This window comes from Microdochium trichocladiopsis (genome assembly GCF_020744255.1).
Source record: "Microdochium trichocladiopsis strain MPI-CAGE-CH-0230 chromosome Unknown B0I36scaffold_7, whole genome shotgun sequence".
NCBI lineage: Eukaryota > Fungi > Ascomycota > Sordariomycetes > Xylariales > Microdochiaceae > Microdochium > Microdochium trichocladiopsis.
In genome coordinates this window covers 193,572-211,287 of record NW_025763550.1, presented here as the reverse complement: position 1 = coordinate 211,287, position 17,716 = coordinate 193,572, and the positions used below count along the sequence as shown (strand labels likewise).

Genomic DNA, 17,716 nt, shown 5'->3' with positions numbered 1-17,716 from the left:
CCCCCCCCCCCCTCTTCCAGAAGAAAGCGGGAACTCGAAGGTTGGGAGGAAGAGAACTTGAATATAGATCAGTTCTCCACCAGGACTCGTGCGAGCTATTAATAATAATCAGCAACCATATATTCCGCCCAGACCTGTCAATACTGTGTAATCCAGGAATTCAAGATAAGAAGCATAGCTACGCAATGCTGGCCACATATGTTAACAATTGACCCGACCATACTCTTAAAGCTGGCAAAGTTTTAGGTTTGGCCTTCAATAGGTCCAGCCCAAGGCAAAATGTCAAGAACACTGCTGAAATGGACAAGCCGGCAATCTGCTTCTGAAGTTGGTTTCGGTGACTGATATGTTGTTCAAGGCGGCTCCGATCTACGCTAGGTCGATTGCAGATATCTTTCCGATGTGGCGTGTATGCATTGAGTCACCAATCCAAACCATCATGGTCAAATCACGCATCGCGGTTGGGTCACACAACGGTTTCCAAAAATTGACCTGTGTGTATTATGTGCCAAGGGGCACTGAGTGTATGTTCAACACTTCCTTCCCGGGATCACATGGAGTGGGATGGTCGGCGTCGTGGCGTGACTGTGAGGCTGAGAAATGAATTGTTTCAGCCGCGCGGCAATCTGGCAGGATCAGCTCGGGCCTTTGTCAAGTCGTCGTATGCCGCAGTACTCAAAAGATTGTCTTCGTCAAAGACAAAGGAAAAGGAAGAGTGGAAGCAGTGGACCAAACGTTCCGAGACATGCGTGCCATGCGGCTGGAAAGACGGTTGGTACGGACGGCTGATGACGACTTGGGACATAAACAGCCACCGACCGTGAGGTGCCAGTTTCAGTGCAGCTCCCAACACTTTTCAATCAGGATCTCCGCCCGAAAGTGTTAACGTTGTCGCACCTCAGCTTCGGGGCGTCCGAAAAGTTGAAGTTGATGGCCCCTGAAGTGGAAGTGGAGCCGAACGCTACGTTGCGGCTATTTGGGGGTGAGTTGGTCATCATGTGCACCACCGATCGTAGTGCATAGAAATAAGCGGGAGGATCACCAAGCTTGAATCTCATTGGCGATAATGTACGGCCATGTCGAGGGATGCATGGCTGACGCCACAAATGCTTTCTGAATATGTGAGATCTTGGCGCTGCCAGAGTGAGGCCTGACCATGGTCTGCCGTCTGTATATCTGCTAAGATTGCCACGTCTATACCCGCTGAGATTTTCGGTTTTCGCGCGTGACAACGTTGTGCTGGAATCGACCAGCTTGAACGGGTGTGCAGGATCAGTAGGTTAGTCGGTTTGTCCACTACCAACAACTCGCAGTCAGCGCCATGGATGCCTTCCGAGAACCTTTCCGGGCTGCTCTTACAGCTCTGGCCCATCCGTCCGGGTTGACAATCCTGGCCCTAGTTGTGAGTCTACCCGATGCAGGCAGTCAGGGGGGTCCAGCTTCACAACTCTCAACAGTATAGTAACAGCTGCACAGTCCGCAGCAGCCATCACGGCCACGGCCATCTACCGCGTCTGGTTCCATCCTCTCTCGGCTTTTCCCGGTCCCAAGAGATACGCCATCACCGACGTGCCGCAGGACTGGCAGGTCCATGTCCGGGGCACGTTCCAGCCCCGGCTGCGTGAGCTGCACCAACGGTACGGGCCCGTAGTCCGCATCGGGCCCGACACGCTCTCCGTCGACGGCGGCGTGGCGTGGCCACAGGTCTACGGCCACCGGCGCGCCGGGCAGCCCGAGTTCGGCAAGGTGGCCGGCTACTTTGGCCCCGAGAACGACATCAGCGTCCTCATGGCGCCCCAGGCCGCCCACCGGCGGCAGCGGCGCCACCTCGCGCACGCGTGCAGCGACGCCGCGCTCGCCGAGCAGCAAGGTTTCGTGCTCAAGTACGTCGACCTCGTGATGGAAAAGTTCTCGCGGTCCGCAGACGCCGGCGAGCACGTCAATGTCGTCGACTGGCTCAACTTTATGACTTTTGACGTCATCGGCGACCTCGCGTTTGGCGAGTCGTTCGGTAGCCTGGGCCGCAGCGAGTACCACCCGTGGGTGCGCGCCATTGTGGACAGCTTCTACGGCTTCAGCCTCGTCCACTTTATCCAGTTCCACCCGTTCTTCCTACCCGTGCTGCCGCTCATGGTCGGGACCAAGTTCTTTCGACAGATCAGGAAGATCCAGGTCATGTCCAGGAGCAAGGCCCAAGCGCGCATCGACCGTGGCGAGACACCGGGCCGGAGGGACCTGATGAGCTATGTGTCCCGTAAGACTCTCCAGAACAATGGCAAAGAGGCAAAGGCAGAGGCGGAGCACCAGCACCAGCATCATCAGGAGCAGCAGCAGCAGCAGCAACAGGGCATGACACGGGCAGAGCAGCTCGTCGTGGCGCCCCTGCTAGTCACTGCGGGCAGCGACACCACCGCGACCGCGCTGTCGGGCTTCTTCTTCCTCCTGGCGCAGCACCCGGACGCCATGCGGCGCCTCCAGGAGGAAGTCCGCGGCGCCTTTGCCTCCGAGGCCGAGGTCGACATCAAGAGCTCGGCGCGGCTGCCGTACCTGTCTGCCTGCCTCGAGGAGACGATGCGGCTCTATCCGCCCGCGGTGGTGACTCCTCCACGAGTGTCCCCCGGGGCAGAGATTGAGGGCAGATTCGTGCCAAAGGGAGTAAGTCTTGCTGAGTGAATACAGACTTGACTTGCGATAGCACCAAAATCCCCCCTCGCCTTCCTCTCCATATCGCATCGCTCCACCCATGCAACACTTTTACCGGTCGAAAGCTAACGACAAGAACCCAGACACGAATCTTCGTCCCCCAGTACGTCACCTTCCGCAACGAGAACCACTTCACCGACCCAGACTCCTTCCGCCCGGAGCGCTGGCTGCCCGCGACACACCCGCTCCACGACCCAAAGTACGCCGGGGACAACCGCGCCGTCTTCAAGCCCTTCAGCTTCGGCCCGCGCGACTGCATAGGCAAGAACCTCGCCGTGGCCGAGATGCGCATCTTTGCCGCCCGCCTCGCGCTGCGCTTCGACTGGGAGCTGCCGCCCGGGCAGGGGCGCTGGATGGAGGACCAGCGCGTGTGTGGCGCGTGGATGAAGGGCCCGCTGCAGGTGAGACTCGCGCATAGAGGTTGATGTTGGCGTCGTAGCTGGACTGGTGCGGGTGCCCTTGAAACACGTCTGGATTCAGCCCGTGTGAGATCATTCCCTTGTGTTAGCTCATAAAGAGAATGAAGTGGAATGTTCAGATTTGGACTCATCATTCATGATAGCTGTGGTATGAAATCGCGAGCACGGAGTAGGATGGAAAGGCAAACAGTGATAGAAAATCTCTATGTCCCCCGTCTCGGTCACATGCAACGTGAGTTAACATGGTTTTCAAATAATCATCAGTGATTCTGAAATGTATACGCCCTTGGGTGTACGCCCACGACAGCGCATGTGTGCAAACTACTCGGAATGCCCGTCCTCGGTGCTCTTGCTGCTGCTCCCGTCAAGGGACATGCGCCTGTACCTCCCCGCCAGCTCCACGAGCGTGGCATCGCGTGGATCTTCGGTAATTGAGATGATGGGCATCGGGAAGTGTGACTGATTGTACTTGTAGATGCGCATCTCCATGCTATCCTCCTCCTCGTGTCGCTGTGGAGCCCTCCTTTGCTTCGAACTACCCGACTCGCTCCTCGTGCTGCCAATTTCCACCCCGGCACCACGCTCGTCGTCGTTGTGCTCGTTGTCCTCGTCATCGTCAATGTCGCTGCCCGATCCCATCAGTGGGGTGACTTCGCCAGGCGTCGTCGCTGCCGAGTGCTCCTTGACATGCGCGAGCACCATGTCACGCTCCCTCGGGGCCATTGATCCCCTCAAGATGTAGTACGTGACTTGGCAAACGTATGTGGACTTGCCCTGCTCGTGGAGGCCCTTGGCACACATGATGAGCGCGGAACGATACGCTTCCAAGCGCACTGGTGTGGGCAGAACCTGCTTCGCCGCTGGTGGGAGAGGGTCTGCAGACGCCATGGCCTCGTAGTAGGCGCCTAGAGCTTGAATGATGAATGTCCCGAGAAATGCAAAGTAGTAAGTCATTGATGAATCATAGAAGTCGATGCCGTGCCGGATGTGATAGATCCGCACAAGGGTCTCCAGGCGGGCAAGTGCCTGTGCCATGGGGTCCTGCATGACACTGCGAGGCGGTGTCGGCAGCGAGCTTGGATCTGCTTGCTCGTCGGAAGAACCTACTTCTGTAGGGGCAGGCTGAACTCTCGCGAGTGTGATCATGCCAGTGTAATACTCCATGTGCAGGCGCAGATGCATTGGAAGGACAGTGTTCTTGGGACTGATGCTTTCTGGGAGGGCATCAAACCACCGGTAGAGTTGATGCTGGAATTGTTCAATCTGCCTCCCGGAGGGGGCCGGGCTGCCCTCCGGCCGCTCAAAGAATGCACAAGCTATCGCATGCTGGATCACGCGCAAGCCCATGGATGCTTTCAGCACGGCACCGGCATGAGAGGGCACAAGTCGCTCATGCTCGCCCGGGTACCATAGCCATAGATCCCCATACCAAGCCGTGTCGTCCGCGCCCGGCAGCTCACAGAGAGGTGGGCCCGGGAACATAGGCCGCTTGAAGAAGAAGTAGCTCTGTATGACATCCCAGCCAAACAGACACCAGGCTGTGAAAGCTCGGGCCTTGCGCATGCTTTGCTTGGGAATATCCTCGTCTCTGGTGGTGAGGAGCTTCATCTCGTCCGCCATGGCGACGGCTTGGAGCATGAAGGCCTTACCGATCTTGTCGGTGGCATCGGATAGAGAGATTGCGTTGAGGATGATGGCAGCCTGGACCGTGGTCAGCCTGCTTTTACCATAGTCCTCCATCTCCCAGAGCCGCTTGGCTTCGGCGAGGAAGCGGTAGCCGAGCCCCTGCGGAAGCCAGAACTTGTCGCTGTTGGGGATACCAGCATCAGCGTGAGCCCCAGCAGCAAGGACGGCATTGACGAGCAGAGGCGAGCAGAAACGCCGACGGCCATGCTTCATGTCCTGCAAGAAGAGGTCCTTGTGGAAGGCCGGGTAGTTTTGGTAGTCGTAGAGGAAATAGGAACGCAACAGGCGCCTGAGGACCACATCATCACTGAGAACCGAGGTCCACTGCGAGGGGCGTAGCTCATTGATAATCGGCTCGTGGAGCTGTGCACTGCCAAAAGGCGTGACGTAGTGAACAATGGTACTGCCCGGTGCTGCGTGGTTTGCCGCGGCCTGGGTAAGCGCAGGCATGGGGGAAGTTGTCGAACCGAGTTTGAACTGCGTCTCGTGGATCAGGGACTCGAGATATGGGTTGTCGACAGTGAGGAGGAATTCGGGCATGTCGTTACGGGTGGGGAGGTCGTAGCGGCGGCGGGTTTCGGGGATGAGGCTGAGCTGGAGCAGGAGGTCGGCCTCCTTGGCTTGCCCGAGAACGGCCGAGACGTCGCCGGTGCGGCGCAGGCGTTGCACGATGCTCAGAGCGTCATCGTGGGTTGTGCTGACGAGAAGCTCGAACAGCTCCTCGTACAAGGTGGTGGTTTCGTTGCGCTTGCGCTTGGACGACGCAGAGGACGTCCGCCGGTGTGAGTTGGTGGTGGTGGCAGCGGAAGGAGACACGGATGGCGGATGGAGGTCTGGTGCTGCTGTAGCTGCCGATGTGCTGGCCGTCAAGATCTCGCGAAAGCGTTGTTCATGCTGGTTTCCTAGTACACCCCCTCCAGCTAGGCCATGACCTTGACTCTGGCCAGGTTGAGCAGACACGGAACTGGGGACGAAGGCCGGGTGGGAGCCACGGCGGACCTGGCTGAGGATGCGGTGGATCTCTGCGGCATCGTGCTGGGCGACGAGGGAGTAGACGAGGTCCTGGAGGGCGTCGTGGGAGGCCTTGAGCTGCTGGAGCTGCTCCTGCGAGTTGGCCTGGTGGCGGCGCGTGGCGGCCTGCCGCGACTCGTCGGGCTGGGTGAAGAACCTGCACTCGCGGCCGTTGGTGATGCACGTGTTGCAGCGCGGGCGCGTGCCGTCACACTGCGGGCGAGCAATGAGTCAGCGAGAGCCTTCGAAGGCCACCCTCGGGCGAGGCTGTGGCCATTGTGGTGATGGAGGTCGATGTTGAGGCAGGGGTGCCGTATGATGTGGAAGGAGAGAGATGAGAGGGAGGATAAGGAGGGTGGAGGAGGAGGAGGAGAAGTGGGAAGAGCGACAACGTGGAAGGCGCGACCGAGGCACCCAGAGCCATTCAAGGTTCACACGATTGATTGCCCTGTGCCGCATTGACGCTCCTGCCCGTCTGCTCACAGACACCATTCGACACACTTGACGAGCCGGATCTCCCTCTGCCTCTCTCTCTCTCTCTTACTCCCTCTCCCCTAGACACATCTCCTGGGATATCACGCGACTCGCCTCAATCCATAGAGACTCACCTTCGCCTTGCGGTTCCGGCACGTGTCACACGCAGCAACAACCTTGCGTCGCCGCCCGAACAACGGCTTGCTCGTGGCAGCGCCCGGGCCGGGAACAATGCCAGCCTGTGACGGCCCAGCACCGCCAGCGTCCTCGAGCTGGCGCGGTGCCAGCGACGGCAGCTGCTGAGCCGGGGCAAGCCGCTCAGGGGACGGCGGTTGATGCAAGAAATGGCCGCCACTGCGGTTGTGGTCAGCCATGATGCTGCTGGTAGCTGGCAATGGGCCCAGGATCGAGACACCAGCACGCCGCTGGTCGGCCTTCTACACGAAGGGTGCGTGTCACGAGCAAGAAGTGTTGATGGCTGCGCAGATGGTTGAGGGATGGAGGAGAGGTGCTAAAGACAGGGCGACAGGAGCCCGGCGTAGATCGAGCTTTGGCAGGCCTGGCTTGCCGCCCGCGGCAGCGGAACGCCAACATTAAAAGCCCCCTCTACGAGTCGAGACATGGCGACGACTGGGCGGCCTGGCCGGGAGAAAGAACAATGGGAGAGGCAGGCCCGTTGTTTGCGGGGTGCTTCGCAGTCGCGGAAAGGCACCCGAGCCAACCAGCCACCGCTTCCTGAACCTCAGATGCTTGCTATCCTCCTGCTTGCTGCCCGCCGACCTGGATTGCCTCGCACCGGCAGTGGAGCTTACCAAGCACCCCGCGCAGCCTGCCCTAAGAGTCCCTGACGTCGCCAGCATGCGGCCTTGGGCCGAGGTGTCGATCTTCTCTGGTGGCTCTGGGAATCTCTTCCGATGCTGGGCAACACGAAGCTGCTTCGGAACGGGATGTTTTCGCGGCGGTGGCGGACGAGTTATGATCTAGCCACAGCACGGCTCAATAACAAATCCTTCGACGTAGCATCTACTGAACTACTAATGCTCCTTCACACCACACCAAAAGTAGGTGGGCCTCGTGCCTTGTGGCGACGTTTGACGTGCCTCCCTGGCGCTAGAGCCTACTTGGCCCCTTCGGCCCGCCGCACACCCCAGCTTCAATGCCCACGGTCCGATTTCCTCAGCCCTAGATCTCGCTCCAAGTTCCGGCTAGGGACGATGAAGCCGAGCGGAGTGCCCGTCCAGTTTGGACGAGAGACGGGCGATATAGTCGAGCTTAAATGCCAACAGGTGCACAGCAGAACTGGATGTTCAGAGTCTGAGAGCACCAAGCACCCAGGCAAGGCAAACTCGGCGCGGCGCAACATGGGTATCGAATTGTTGGTTCACACACTGCATCACACCCCTGTCCTGGCCATCTCTATCGTCCTTCATTCGTCCACCTAAAGGCGGATTCCTCGACCGCAGCGTTCTCTGCGCGCGTCTTGCTGACCGTCTCTCCTTTATGGTTTGTATCTACCTCTGTCAGCCACAATCCACACACGATCCGGAATCCGAGCCTTATGCTGCATGGAGACACTGTGGTTGGCCGCCCAGCAGCGGATATGTGTCGACTGCATGTTGAGGATTTGTAGCGCAGCCAAGGACGGCCCAGTCCCCCGCTTCAATGGACGAGTTACGATTCGGTGGTCTGCTCGGCCATCTTGTGCCGCTTAGTCACGGACGGAAGGGACCTTAGTTGAGGGCAGCTTGAGTACTCGACGACCATTAAGCTTTTTGATCGTCGTGACAGCATTTGTCACCCTCCTGCCCCGGTGCGGGAAGTTCTCGTGGTGTTTTGGTCGATGATATACGTCGTCAAAGCAAGGACCAACAGCTGATGCAGATGCACCCGGAAAAATCTCCGCCAAGTCATTGGCGACCCGGAGCCAACACTCCATCGTGGGGAGTCCGGCGTGGACCCCACCCCGACCGGTCAACAGCAAAGGCGGAATATGCCGCTTGCAAAGAATGCCAGCGGGTCATGATTGCCCATGGCATGGCATGGGTACCAGGTGCATGACCTGACAAAGTCCCATCATCGGCCGGGCTTGGCAGCGTCTGTTTGCGGGTGGGGAAGTCCTGCTAATGACGGCAATTTCTCCGAAGCACAACGGACGGAAAATTCCGGCGCAACGGAGGTGGGGAGCCGACTGGGGACTTGGGACCTTGGACTTGAGATGCAACCACCCAGCCGAGTTCTATTGATGTATCTGTCATCGGATCGGCCGAGGGAGGCGTAGTAAAGCACAGGATGGCACAGAAAAAATACCTCAACCATAACAGCTAGAACAGCCAGCCATCGTGTCTTCGTCTCTCTCTCTCTCTGTGCGTAAGCGCAAGCGTATGCCCCTGTCCATGGACCCGCGCCTGTGGGCTGTCCTCCACGGTTGCACGACTCATGTTCACCATGTAACGCAAGGCATTCGGACATGTAAGGCTGCTCAAACAGCACAGATGTTTCTACTCTGGCCCCCCGGAAGAGTTTGCGGCAAGAAAGAAGATGATGATCAGAAGACGAAAAGTCTATGTGCTATCAAAACTCCTAAAAAATGCGCAAGATTCAAAAGTTCTAGGCCACAAGCACAAAAGAAGTAATCTAGACATCGCCAGGCGCTGGATGTGGCCAGCTCTGGGAAAACAATTTGCGCCGGGGACAGCCACGCGCGCGCTTGACGAAGGAAATGCGCGTGGTCTACATCAACGAGAAAAACAGGTAGGCAAATATGTACCGAGAGGATTAAAGAAAAGAGAAGAAAGGGTGGGAGGGAAGGAAGGAGGCCAGTGCCGGAGAAAGCCCAGAGAGACTTATGATCTGGACAGAACCCGTTCATTTAGAACCTGGACGCCATCGCTGTTGCCACGCTGATCTGGCCGCCGCCGCTGCCGCGGCTATATGACTCTGGGCCACCCCTCGTCGCTGAAGTCGACCTTGTTCCAGCCAAACTTGTAGCCCTTGTTGTTTTCGTCGGGCTTGTTGACGGCAATATCGTAGGCCACTGTTCGCAGATAAGGACGAAGAGGAGGAGAAGGTGTTAGCGTATCGGATCTCACAGGCCGGAGTAGTAGTGGATCGCTTTGCTTGTGCTGGGTTGTGCTGGGTGGAGGCTGAGCGCGCTGGTTGGGTGGTACCGGGCCGGGTAAGAAGTGCCATCGCATGTCACTCATTGCCGTCCACACGGATAATATGAAGCGGACGGAAAACACAAACACACCACACACCGCACGCAGACCGCACGCAGACCGCACGCAGACCGCACACAGACGGGGACAGCCAGCATCACAAAGGACAGCATAAGCAGCAAGAAAGGGATGCAGAAAAGAAAAGAAAAAAGAAGAAGAAAAAGAAGGGCCCCAAGCAACTCACCATAGTGGTAATACAACACGGTCCCCTCGACCGGATCATCCCACACCCCCTGCCCGCCCGGCGCAAACACCCCGTCGTGGCTAGCCAGGACCAGCGTGCCCCCGCTGTCGGTCAGGCAGCTCCTGCCCTCGCGGTCAAAGTACTCGCCAGAGGGCGTGCGCGAGCGGCACACCATGACCCGGTACGCCTCATCGTAGGGGAACCACGAGATGGTCGTGTTGGCGTAGGTCGTGGCGCCGCCGGAGACGGTGTAGGTGGTCTGGCCGTCGTTTTCGTTGTTGTTGTTGTCGTTTCCAGTGGTAGTGTGGTTGTTGTGGACTGGGTGCGGATGGCCAGGGGTGGTCGCCTGGGGACAGCATTTGCCGGCCGAGAAGAAGAGGTAGTACCAGCCTCCTGTTGCTGCGGTCTGCGCCCCTGATGCCGATCCGGATACTGAGGACGCAGAGGTGGAAGCGGCGGCGGTGGTGGCGTTATCGAAGGAGCGGTAGTACATGTATGCCGCCTCGGTCGTGTCGATCTTGTTGGTCTGGTTATGCTCGAGGTGGACAAGCTGGCTCATTGCGTAGGCGTTGTTGTTGTTATTGTTGCTGTTGCTGCTGCCGTGGGCTAGCCTGACAGGAAACTCTGGGTCCAGGGGGATCTGGTACAGCCCCGTCTGGTACGATCCGAACGTGAGCATCGCCTTTGCCTTGTCCTCCGGGGCCCCTCGGCCGGCTGGGACCCGCAAGAGTGACGGGTCGAGGATGTTGTACCGCATGGCCCAGTCAATGTCGAGCCTGCCCACCTCCCTCCAGGACCCGGGCTCGAGGCTGTCCGAGGTGCGGGCGATGATGCTGGCGTCGTGCCAGTTGAGCTGGGCCTGGGGGTTGGCGACGCCGGCCTCGGCCGAGTAGTTGTACTTGTGGCTGTTGTGGAACATGATGTAGGTGGTGGCGTTGAACTGGTGGACGTCGGGGGCGCCGGCCTGGGTTCCCGGGGAGACCATAGGCGCGGCGGACTTTGTCCAGGGTCCGGACAGGGCTGGGGCGGACCAGACATAGCCCGAGTAGCCGCCGGTGGTGTAGAGGAAGTAGGTGCCGTCCGAGGCCCGGCGGATGAGGGTCGGGTCGAGGGTGGTGTAGTTTGCGTTGTTGGGGATGGTGCCGGCGATGGGGTGCGGGTCCGGGTATGCGCCGCGGACGACGGTCGGCCCGGGAGAGGACGAGGACTCGCTGCCGTCGCCGTTGTTGTTGCTGTTGCGGCGGCCGAGAGTGAGGCCCAAGGCAAGGCCCAAGACGAGGCCGAGGACAAGCAAGGCGGCGACGACACTGACGATGACGACGTTTCTTCTTCGCTGGAAGAAGCCCGGGCGTGCCGCTGTCTTGTCCGGAGCCGACAGCTGCCCGTGGGAGGAGCCGGCGGACTCGTGGTCGGAGGCGTCTGCGGCGGGCTTGAGCGGTGCGGCCATGGCGACGGGAGGTGGAGGTGAGCTCAGTCAAGCAATTGTTCACTTGATCGCTCCAGGTGATGTTTGGTGTAGCCGTACGCTGCGCCGACTTTCCGTACCAGGCCTCGTTGGAAATCGGAATAGCGTCCTGGACTGTGGCCGCCGAAGCGTTGGCGTTGGTCGCTCGACGCCTCTACGTAGCAGGCCTGCCAGGGATGGGCAACTGAATGTCGTCGTGTTGTGTTGAGCTCGTCGTCGCCATTCTCTGATGAGTTGCAGGACGGAGCAGTGACGGGCGACGCATTGAAGAGAAGGGTTGGTTGTCCTCGACCCGCCGCCGAGTTCCGGCTCCGTACCTCTTAGGGGTCTATTTACGGCCAGGCTCAGGGGCCGCGGGCAGGGCTCGAGTCGTCCGAGTTAGCATCCAGAGAGGACCTGCTCCACCACTCATCACGGCACCGCTGCCGATGACGAATCCCCCCGGAATCCAGGGCCCTCGCTCAGGCCCGCCCACGTCGCCTGGCCGCGCAAGCTCATCCAGACTTGATGCTTGTTGCAATCTGCTGCCAAATTCAGGCGCAGTCAAGATTGGCTGCGTCGTCTCGTCCCCCTCACTGACTGCCGGCTGTTCCTGGCTAATGCACAGTATCCTCGTCACTTGCATTCCTCAATTGCTTGCTGCCTTTGTCCACGTTCCATTCAGGCCCCAAAGTTCCTCCGCCACAAACAGCCACTGCCGTAATCCTCCCACGCCTCACCAGCATCTCCGCGGAGGCCGTTTGCGCGCAATCGCACCAAGGTTTTTGCCCGTTACCTCACTGAACCTTCTTTTCTTTGCAGGAAAAATGGGCAAGCCACAGCACCGGGCCTGGGCCCCTTGTGGACTCAACGATCTTGTGGCGCGTCTCCCGCTGGGGTGCGGGGAAACATGCCCCCCCAAAGGAGAACCACAGGCCGCTAGACCCCCTGCGACTGAGTCCTGCATATTAGTGCTCTCTGGAAAGATCCCAAGCGGAATAGAATCAATCGTGGCTCTCTCTTGCTCCTGCACGGCCGTGGATGGCAGAGACGGGCTGGAGCTGCATTCACGGCTCGCTCTCTCCCGCACCTCCAAGAACACACACATTGCACAGTCTCGCGTCCTCTCCAAGTCTTTTGAACAAGAACATGATTTTTAGAATATTCTCCACGCCAGGGTATAGCGCCCCCCCTCTCTTCAGTACCACAGCTTCTGATTCGGTTCCACGCCCAGCTCGGTGCAGTGGTCGTGGTACATCTTGGCAAAGCTAAACACGTCCATCGTCTCCCGCAGGCTGTCGTCGTCGTTGAAGAACTCGAGGCTCCCCGTCACCGTGAACACCACCTCCGACCCGGCCCCCATGAACAGCGTGTGGATCGTGCCCGGGTTCTCGACCACGTAGTCGCCCGGTCCGGCGATCCAGTCGTACCTGTATTGCAAAGAAATATGTGTCAATCATCAATGGTCAACCCTGGACGAAGGCAAAGATATACGCATGGAAAACAGAAAGAAAAGAGGAAACATACTCCTTATACCCCCAGTGACCCGCAGCCGTCACCGCCGTCACCGTGCCCCGGTGCCGGTGCTTCCCCAGCCAGGCGTCCACCGGCGTCCGCAGCCCAATCACAAACGTGCCCGAGCGCGTCTCGAACCGCAGCGGCCGCAGCTCCAGCGTGCCGACCCACGGGTGCCACAGCGTGTCCTTCTTGGCGTCGACGTACACGTCCGGCGACGAGTACTTGTCCGTAAAGGCGATCTCGGCGCGGTCTTTGGCGGTCAGCACCGAGTCGCTGGCGGCTGCTGCGGACGACTTCGCGGCGGCGACAGCCTCGAGTTGGGCGGCTCGCAGGGCGGGTGCTGTCGACGAGGCGGACGGGTCGGGTTGGTCTTCGTTGCGTGCAGGAGCCATCGTGAAGGTTTGTATGTACGTGATAGTCTGAGGGGCTCCGTGGGGAGGAGGACGGGGAGGAGAGTATCTGGAAGAAAAAGAAGCAGAGAAGACCAGGATGCGGCTGGTCAACGGCGGGTTATGTAAATCACAAACCGAGTTGGAAGCAGCAGCAGCAAAGCCAGCATCCAGCCTCCGGGGTAGACGACGGCTAGTTATAGTTACAGCCAGGCACACATCCGCTCGGGGTTTCTTCCGCCAAGGCCTAGCCTATCTGCATGCTCGAATTCAAAACAATTTGCAAAGCTCGACCCCTCTTTGGAGCGCTTTGCCCCGTCAGTCGCCCCGTCTCGAGGGAGCTCTGCATACATTCAGGGTGCACAAAGGTGGCACCCTTTCCCTTTCGTGGCAATCCGGGGTTGGCCCGCACGACTCAGTTGTGGAGGCAGCAGTGACGGGTCTAGTCTGGCTATGTCAAAGATCCGCGGCGTGCTGTGGTAGTTTGGCCAGCCCACAAGGCGCGTGCCCAACGGGCGGGTGTTTTGGAACGCTTGGGCCGGACCAATAGCGAAGGTGGTATTGTCGGAGACAGTGCCTTAGTGCATGCTGTGCTGGGCGTATTGGCAATCGGTCAGAATGTAAGCGCCGGTTGCTCTCCGACTTGGGTGGGCTTGAAACCCTCCAGCCGAATGTGGATACTGTTGATCCAGGGGATGTCCCTCGAGTCGCCTGGACAATGGATGGGATCAACAGGTCTAGTGGCTGGGCACAATCCCCTGATTGGCATGAAAGCTGATCTATTCCTTGACAGGGAGATGAGTCGGTAGGGCAGGATCTCTGCATGATTCGCTGCGGCAAGAGCGACAGGAAAATGATTATTGACATGGGAAGATCGAGACGATACTTGCCTTGACTGACAAGTGCGCAGCATAGGCGGCGGCGATATTAGATGCGCTGATGCCACAGACCTGGATCTCAGCTTTGTGGCACTGCTGAGAATCTGAAAGGTTGAAGACAGAGCTTGCAACATGGCCTTTAGGGTCTGGCAAACTCGCATCGCCCAATATGGATCCAGATGCGCTGAAAGGACCGCAGCTGTGCCTTGTGCCTCAACCATTAGTTGAATGTTTGCAGATATTGTGCAGAACATAAAAGTCGGCCGTAATGTTCTTGACACGACCATCGTTTGCTCCTCTTTGCTCAGTTTCGGTATTCGTGTTTGCCATGCAAATTACTATTCCGCTGAAATAATGTACCGAGGAAATGGATTGTCTTTAGCCTCCATAAAACAACAATGACGCGATGAGAAATCTATGAAGAAAGTAGCTCTATTCGTTGCAAATCATCTTTGCAGCCTCATGAAAGGAACGAACAGCCGTGGCGTCTGGATGAGACAACGAGCGATGACAAATTGCCCCGAACCACATGTATATCGCGAAAGTCGAGATCATGATAAACTGAGCAAAGCACCTGCTCTAGATGATGCCCATGCTCACTCGTCTCCACAAGACGATTATACCACAGCAATACGGCATCATCCGAGAAACGTGCTCAATATCACCAGCATCTCAAGTCGGGAGTGCACGACACCAGGATACCACGCTCACCATTGGACACAATCACCATGAATTTGATTGTCGTGGTCCTCAGCAGCCTCGTGGCGACCGTCTCCGCATTCCCCATGCCGAAACCCCACCATACCGACAGACCGCACAACGAAAACACGTCTGACACGAGCGACTGCGTGCAAGCGTGCCTGGGAATCTGCTTCCAGCCGTTTTTGTCGACGCGGTGCGAGTCGTACTGCAAGGACCTGTGCCAGTGCGATCTCGAGACTTGTCCCCAGACGTGAACACAGCACTTCGTCGCAAGGTTCTGTGACGAATGGACACTCTTTAGTACGCACACACACGCAATGGAATTCAAATACGACTTGATAATGAAAGAGATAGTGGCACATTATATGCCGGGAGATCGACTTTGTACGATGCAAAACTCTATCAGACTTTGGCCATAGTGGAATAACTCGTATAGGCGAGACGGTCCGTTGTTGTGTTGTGACCACTGTCGAGGGCCTGTTCTTAACCACGATGGCTGTACCGCGGAGTGAACAGGACGAGAATTGGGATCCCTGGTTGACAAGATCATCATATGCCGCCATATAAGGAACAGGTTGATGCACACGTTGATTTCAAGTTGATGCTATCAATTATACTTTATACTTGAGCGACATAGCAATTCAGTCATCAGAGCCTGGCCGTCAACTTCTTCTGAGAGTTGCCCAGTGCCCAGTCACTCGCGGCATGTTTGCTCCTCACCCTCGCCGCATCCTTCTCCGACACACTCCTTGCCGCTACAGCCGGATTGTACCCCAACCAGCTCGTCCTGCTGATTTCTTCATCCTTCACGACCCTGTTCGCCTCGGCATCTGCCCTCTTATACACCGTCACCACCGTCGCCCCTCCGAGCCCCAGGTTATGCTGCAGCGCAACCTCCGTGCCCTCAACGAGCCGGTTGTTCGCCCACCCTCTCAGTTGCCAGCACAGCTCCGCGCACTGCGCCAGGCCCGTAGCGCCGAGCGGGTGGCCCTTGGATATCAAACCCCCGGACGGATTGATGACCACCTTCCCGCCGTACGTGATGTCTCCCTTGCGGACCATCTCGTGTGCTTTCCCAACCTCACAGAACCCCAGACTCTCCAGCAACACAAGCTCGTTGGCCGAGAAGCAGTCATGCAGCTCACACACCCCGACATCCCGGGCCGAGATCCGGGCCTCCTGCATCGCGGCCTTCACCGCGCGGCGGGTCATGTCGTACCCCACGAGATCCATCGCGCTGCGGGAATACGTCTGCGGGGAGTCCGTCGCGAACCCCTGGCCGGCCATGAGCACCGCCTGGGTCCGCAGGTGCGGTGCTGCCCGGCAGCGGGAGTCGAGGAAGCGCTGGGACACGAGCACCGCGGCGCCCGCGCCGTCCGAGGTCGGGCTGCACTGCAGCTTTGTGAGCGGGGCGAAGATCATGGGCGAGGATGCGACCTCGTCGAGCGTGTATTCCGTGCGGAACTGGGCGTACGGGTTGCGCGTCGAGTGCAGATGAGAGATGCGTCCGATCTCGGCAAAGTCGGACGGGAGGGCACCGTACCTTGGTTTTGATGGCTGTCAGTGTATCTCTAAGTAACCCGTCTCAACTGCGTAGAATTGGACAAGGCAGGCTACTTTTGGTACCCCACGGGTACAAGGGGGAGAGAGAACCAAACTCACTTGGCCATATACTCCCTGCCTGCTGCCCCAAAGTACTGCGCGTTCAGCGCGCCCGGGTGTGTCCCATTGACCTCCTGGAGCATCGCCATCTGCCGCTCCGTCGACCTCGCGCGGTCGTCCCAGACGCTCGTGATCGCGCCGGGCTTCATCTTCTCCCAGCCGATGACGAGCACGACATCCGCGGCGCCGCTGGCGATCAGCGTCCGGCCCAGGTACAGCCCGCTCGAACCCGTCGCGCAGGCATTGGTCGTGTTGAGGATCGGGATCCCCGTCATGCCGAACTGGTAGAAGACGCGCTGGCCGCAGGTCGAGTCGCCGTAGCAGAAGCACGCGATCCCCGTCTGCACGTCGTCGTAGGTGAGCTGGGCGTCGAGCAGCGCCTTGAGCCCGGCCTCGTACCCGAGCTCCGGATAGTCGCGCGCGCCGCGGGGCTTGGTAAACTCGGTGAGGCCGACGCCAAGGACGTAGACGGGGGACTTGGTGGTGCTGGGATTCGGGCCTGACATCGTGTATATATATATATATGTTGTCACGGTTTCCTTGTGTGTGTGTGTGTGTGTGTGTGAGTGTAAGCAAGAGAGGATCGTGTCTGAGGGACGGAAACAGAGTACGGCAGCAAGTGGTGTCGAAGCAACGCTTGTTTGCCTTGCTAGAAGCCACAATGTCCCAGACGTAGAAAATATGGATCAGGGCAAGTGTCTCGTATCGGACGAGAAGAACAATAGTGCGAGTCGTCGGAATTGAGTTGAGCTTCCCTTTCCCCAACAGTGACCCCGCAGAGAGGAGCCGAGGTCAAACGCTCGCAGCTAGATATCATTTGGAGAAGGGGCACAACAGGACCTCTGGGACATGTCCTTGACACTCTCTGATGCAATTAAAGTTGACGGTGCCCTTTCTTCACCACCACGCTATCACCATGCTCTGCGCCTGGGCGCTGTTCACCTCAACACCCTGATCATCAAGGTGTACTGGTGGCACAGCTGCAGTGTGTAGTGATCAATGCCCATATCTCTTATTGAGCGATCTATGCTAATTGAGTAATGTGATGGTAACGAGTCGCTTGCTTGCTTCCGACTGATGTCGTCCCAAAGATGAAAAAGAGTGTGTCGTGATGCAGATCCCTTGCATTGTGCCCAATGTCGATCCTCCAGATAAAAAACCCAAAAGTTGCGCCGTGTACCTGCACCCGTAATGTAAACCGCCGTGCCATGCCGAAAACGACTGTGATTGTGGAAACTGATGAACGCCTTGATCCGCGTGCTTGCATCCTGAATTCGAATCCCGTGTATGATGCTCCGTGCCTGAGGGGATGGATCCTGTTCCCTCATTTCTATCGCTTGTTGATGATGATGCCCTTGATCTGCTGTTGAATCTGGCAGAGAAATGTTTTCGCAGTGAACGCCTTGGAGTGCTAGCAAATCAATAGGA

At 58.3% G+C, this 17,716-nt stretch overlaps 6 protein-coding genes across 6 annotated transcripts; 1 reads left to right on the top strand and 5 right to left on the bottom strand.

Annotated features, from left to right (window-relative positions):
* Nucleotides 1-1,321: 1,321 nt before the first annotated feature.
* B0I36DRAFT_364466 (cytochrome P450 3A17) lies at nt 1,322-3,128 on the top strand (the record flags this gene model as incomplete). The annotated part of the gene is made up of 3 exons (XM_046158967.1): nt 1,322-1,402; nt 1,477-2,655; nt 2,787-3,128. 3 exons carry the CDS (start codon nt 1,322-1,324, stop codon nt 3,126-3,128), a joined length of 1,602 nt encoding a protein of 533 aa, XP_046010028.1.
* A 315-nt stretch (nt 3,129-3,443) lies between these two features.
* Nucleotides 3,444-6,667, bottom strand: B0I36DRAFT_364465 (uncharacterized protein; the record flags this gene model as incomplete). Its single annotated transcript, XM_046158966.1, has 2 exons — nt 3,444-6,032; nt 6,428-6,667. The coding sequence occupies 2 exons, from the start codon at nt 6,665-6,667 to the stop codon at nt 3,444-3,446; spliced, it is 2,829 nt and encodes a 942-aa protein (XP_046010027.1).
* Nucleotides 6,668-6,776: 109 nt separating this feature from the next.
* Nucleotides 6,777-7,201, bottom strand: B0I36DRAFT_136547 (uncharacterized protein). Its single transcript, XM_046148297.1, has one exon. It carries the CDS (start codon nt 7,151-7,153, stop codon nt 6,887-6,889), a length of 267 nt encoding a protein of 88 aa, XP_046010026.1. The 5' UTR covers nt 7,154-7,201; the 3' UTR covers nt 6,777-6,886.
* Nucleotides 7,202-8,779: 1,578 nt separating this feature from the next.
* On the bottom strand, nt 8,780-11,427 carry B0I36DRAFT_326695 (uncharacterized protein). The gene is made up of 2 exons (XM_046154366.1): nt 9,696-11,427; nt 8,780-9,327 (listed from the first exon to the last, which is right to left on the bottom strand). Exons 1-2 carry the CDS (start codon nt 11,140-11,142, stop codon nt 9,221-9,223), a joined length of 1,554 nt encoding a protein of 517 aa, XP_046010025.1. The 5' UTR covers nt 11,143-11,427; the 3' UTR covers nt 8,780-9,220.
* A 722-nt stretch (nt 11,428-12,149) lies between these two features.
* On the bottom strand, nt 12,150-13,485 carry B0I36DRAFT_326693 (uncharacterized protein). Its single transcript, XM_046154365.1, has 2 exons — nt 12,667-13,485; nt 12,150-12,569 (listed from the first exon to the last, which is right to left on the bottom strand). The coding sequence occupies exons 1-2, from the start codon at nt 13,047-13,049 to the stop codon at nt 12,338-12,340; spliced, it is 615 nt and encodes a 204-aa protein (XP_046010024.1). The 5' UTR covers nt 13,050-13,485; the 3' UTR covers nt 12,150-12,337.
* Nucleotides 13,486-15,207: 1,722 nt separating this feature from the next.
* On the bottom strand, nt 15,208-16,794 carry B0I36DRAFT_423306 (nonspecific lipid-transfer protein; the record flags this gene model as incomplete). Its single annotated transcript, XM_046162250.1, has 2 exons — nt 15,208-16,169; nt 16,289-16,794. The coding sequence occupies 2 exons, from the start codon at nt 16,792-16,794 to the stop codon at nt 15,275-15,277; spliced, it is 1,401 nt and encodes a 466-aa protein (XP_046010023.1). The 3' UTR covers nt 15,208-15,274.
* Between the last annotated feature and the right edge of the window lie 922 nt (nt 16,795-17,716).

Coding starts and splice junctions, on each gene's coding strand:
- B0I36DRAFT_326695 (XM_046154366.1), bottom strand. CDS start 11,142: ATGGCCGCACCGCTCAAGCCCGCCGCAGACGCCTCCGACCACGAGTCC. Junction 9,328..9,695: donor CGTGTTGTATTACCACTATG/GTGAGTTGCTTG, acceptor ATCTGCGAACAG/TGGCCTACGATATTGCCGTC.
- B0I36DRAFT_326693 (XM_046154365.1), bottom strand. CDS start 13,049: ATGGCTCCTGCACGCAACGAAGACCAACCCGACCCGTCCGCCTCGTCG. Junction 12,570..12,666: donor GGTCACTGGGGGTATAAGGA/GTATGTTTCCTC, acceptor TTTGCAATACAG/GTACGACTGGATCGCCGGAC.
- B0I36DRAFT_136547 (XM_046148297.1), bottom strand. CDS start 7,153: ATGCTGGCGACGTCAGGGACTCTTAGGGCAGGCTGCGCGGGGTGCTTG.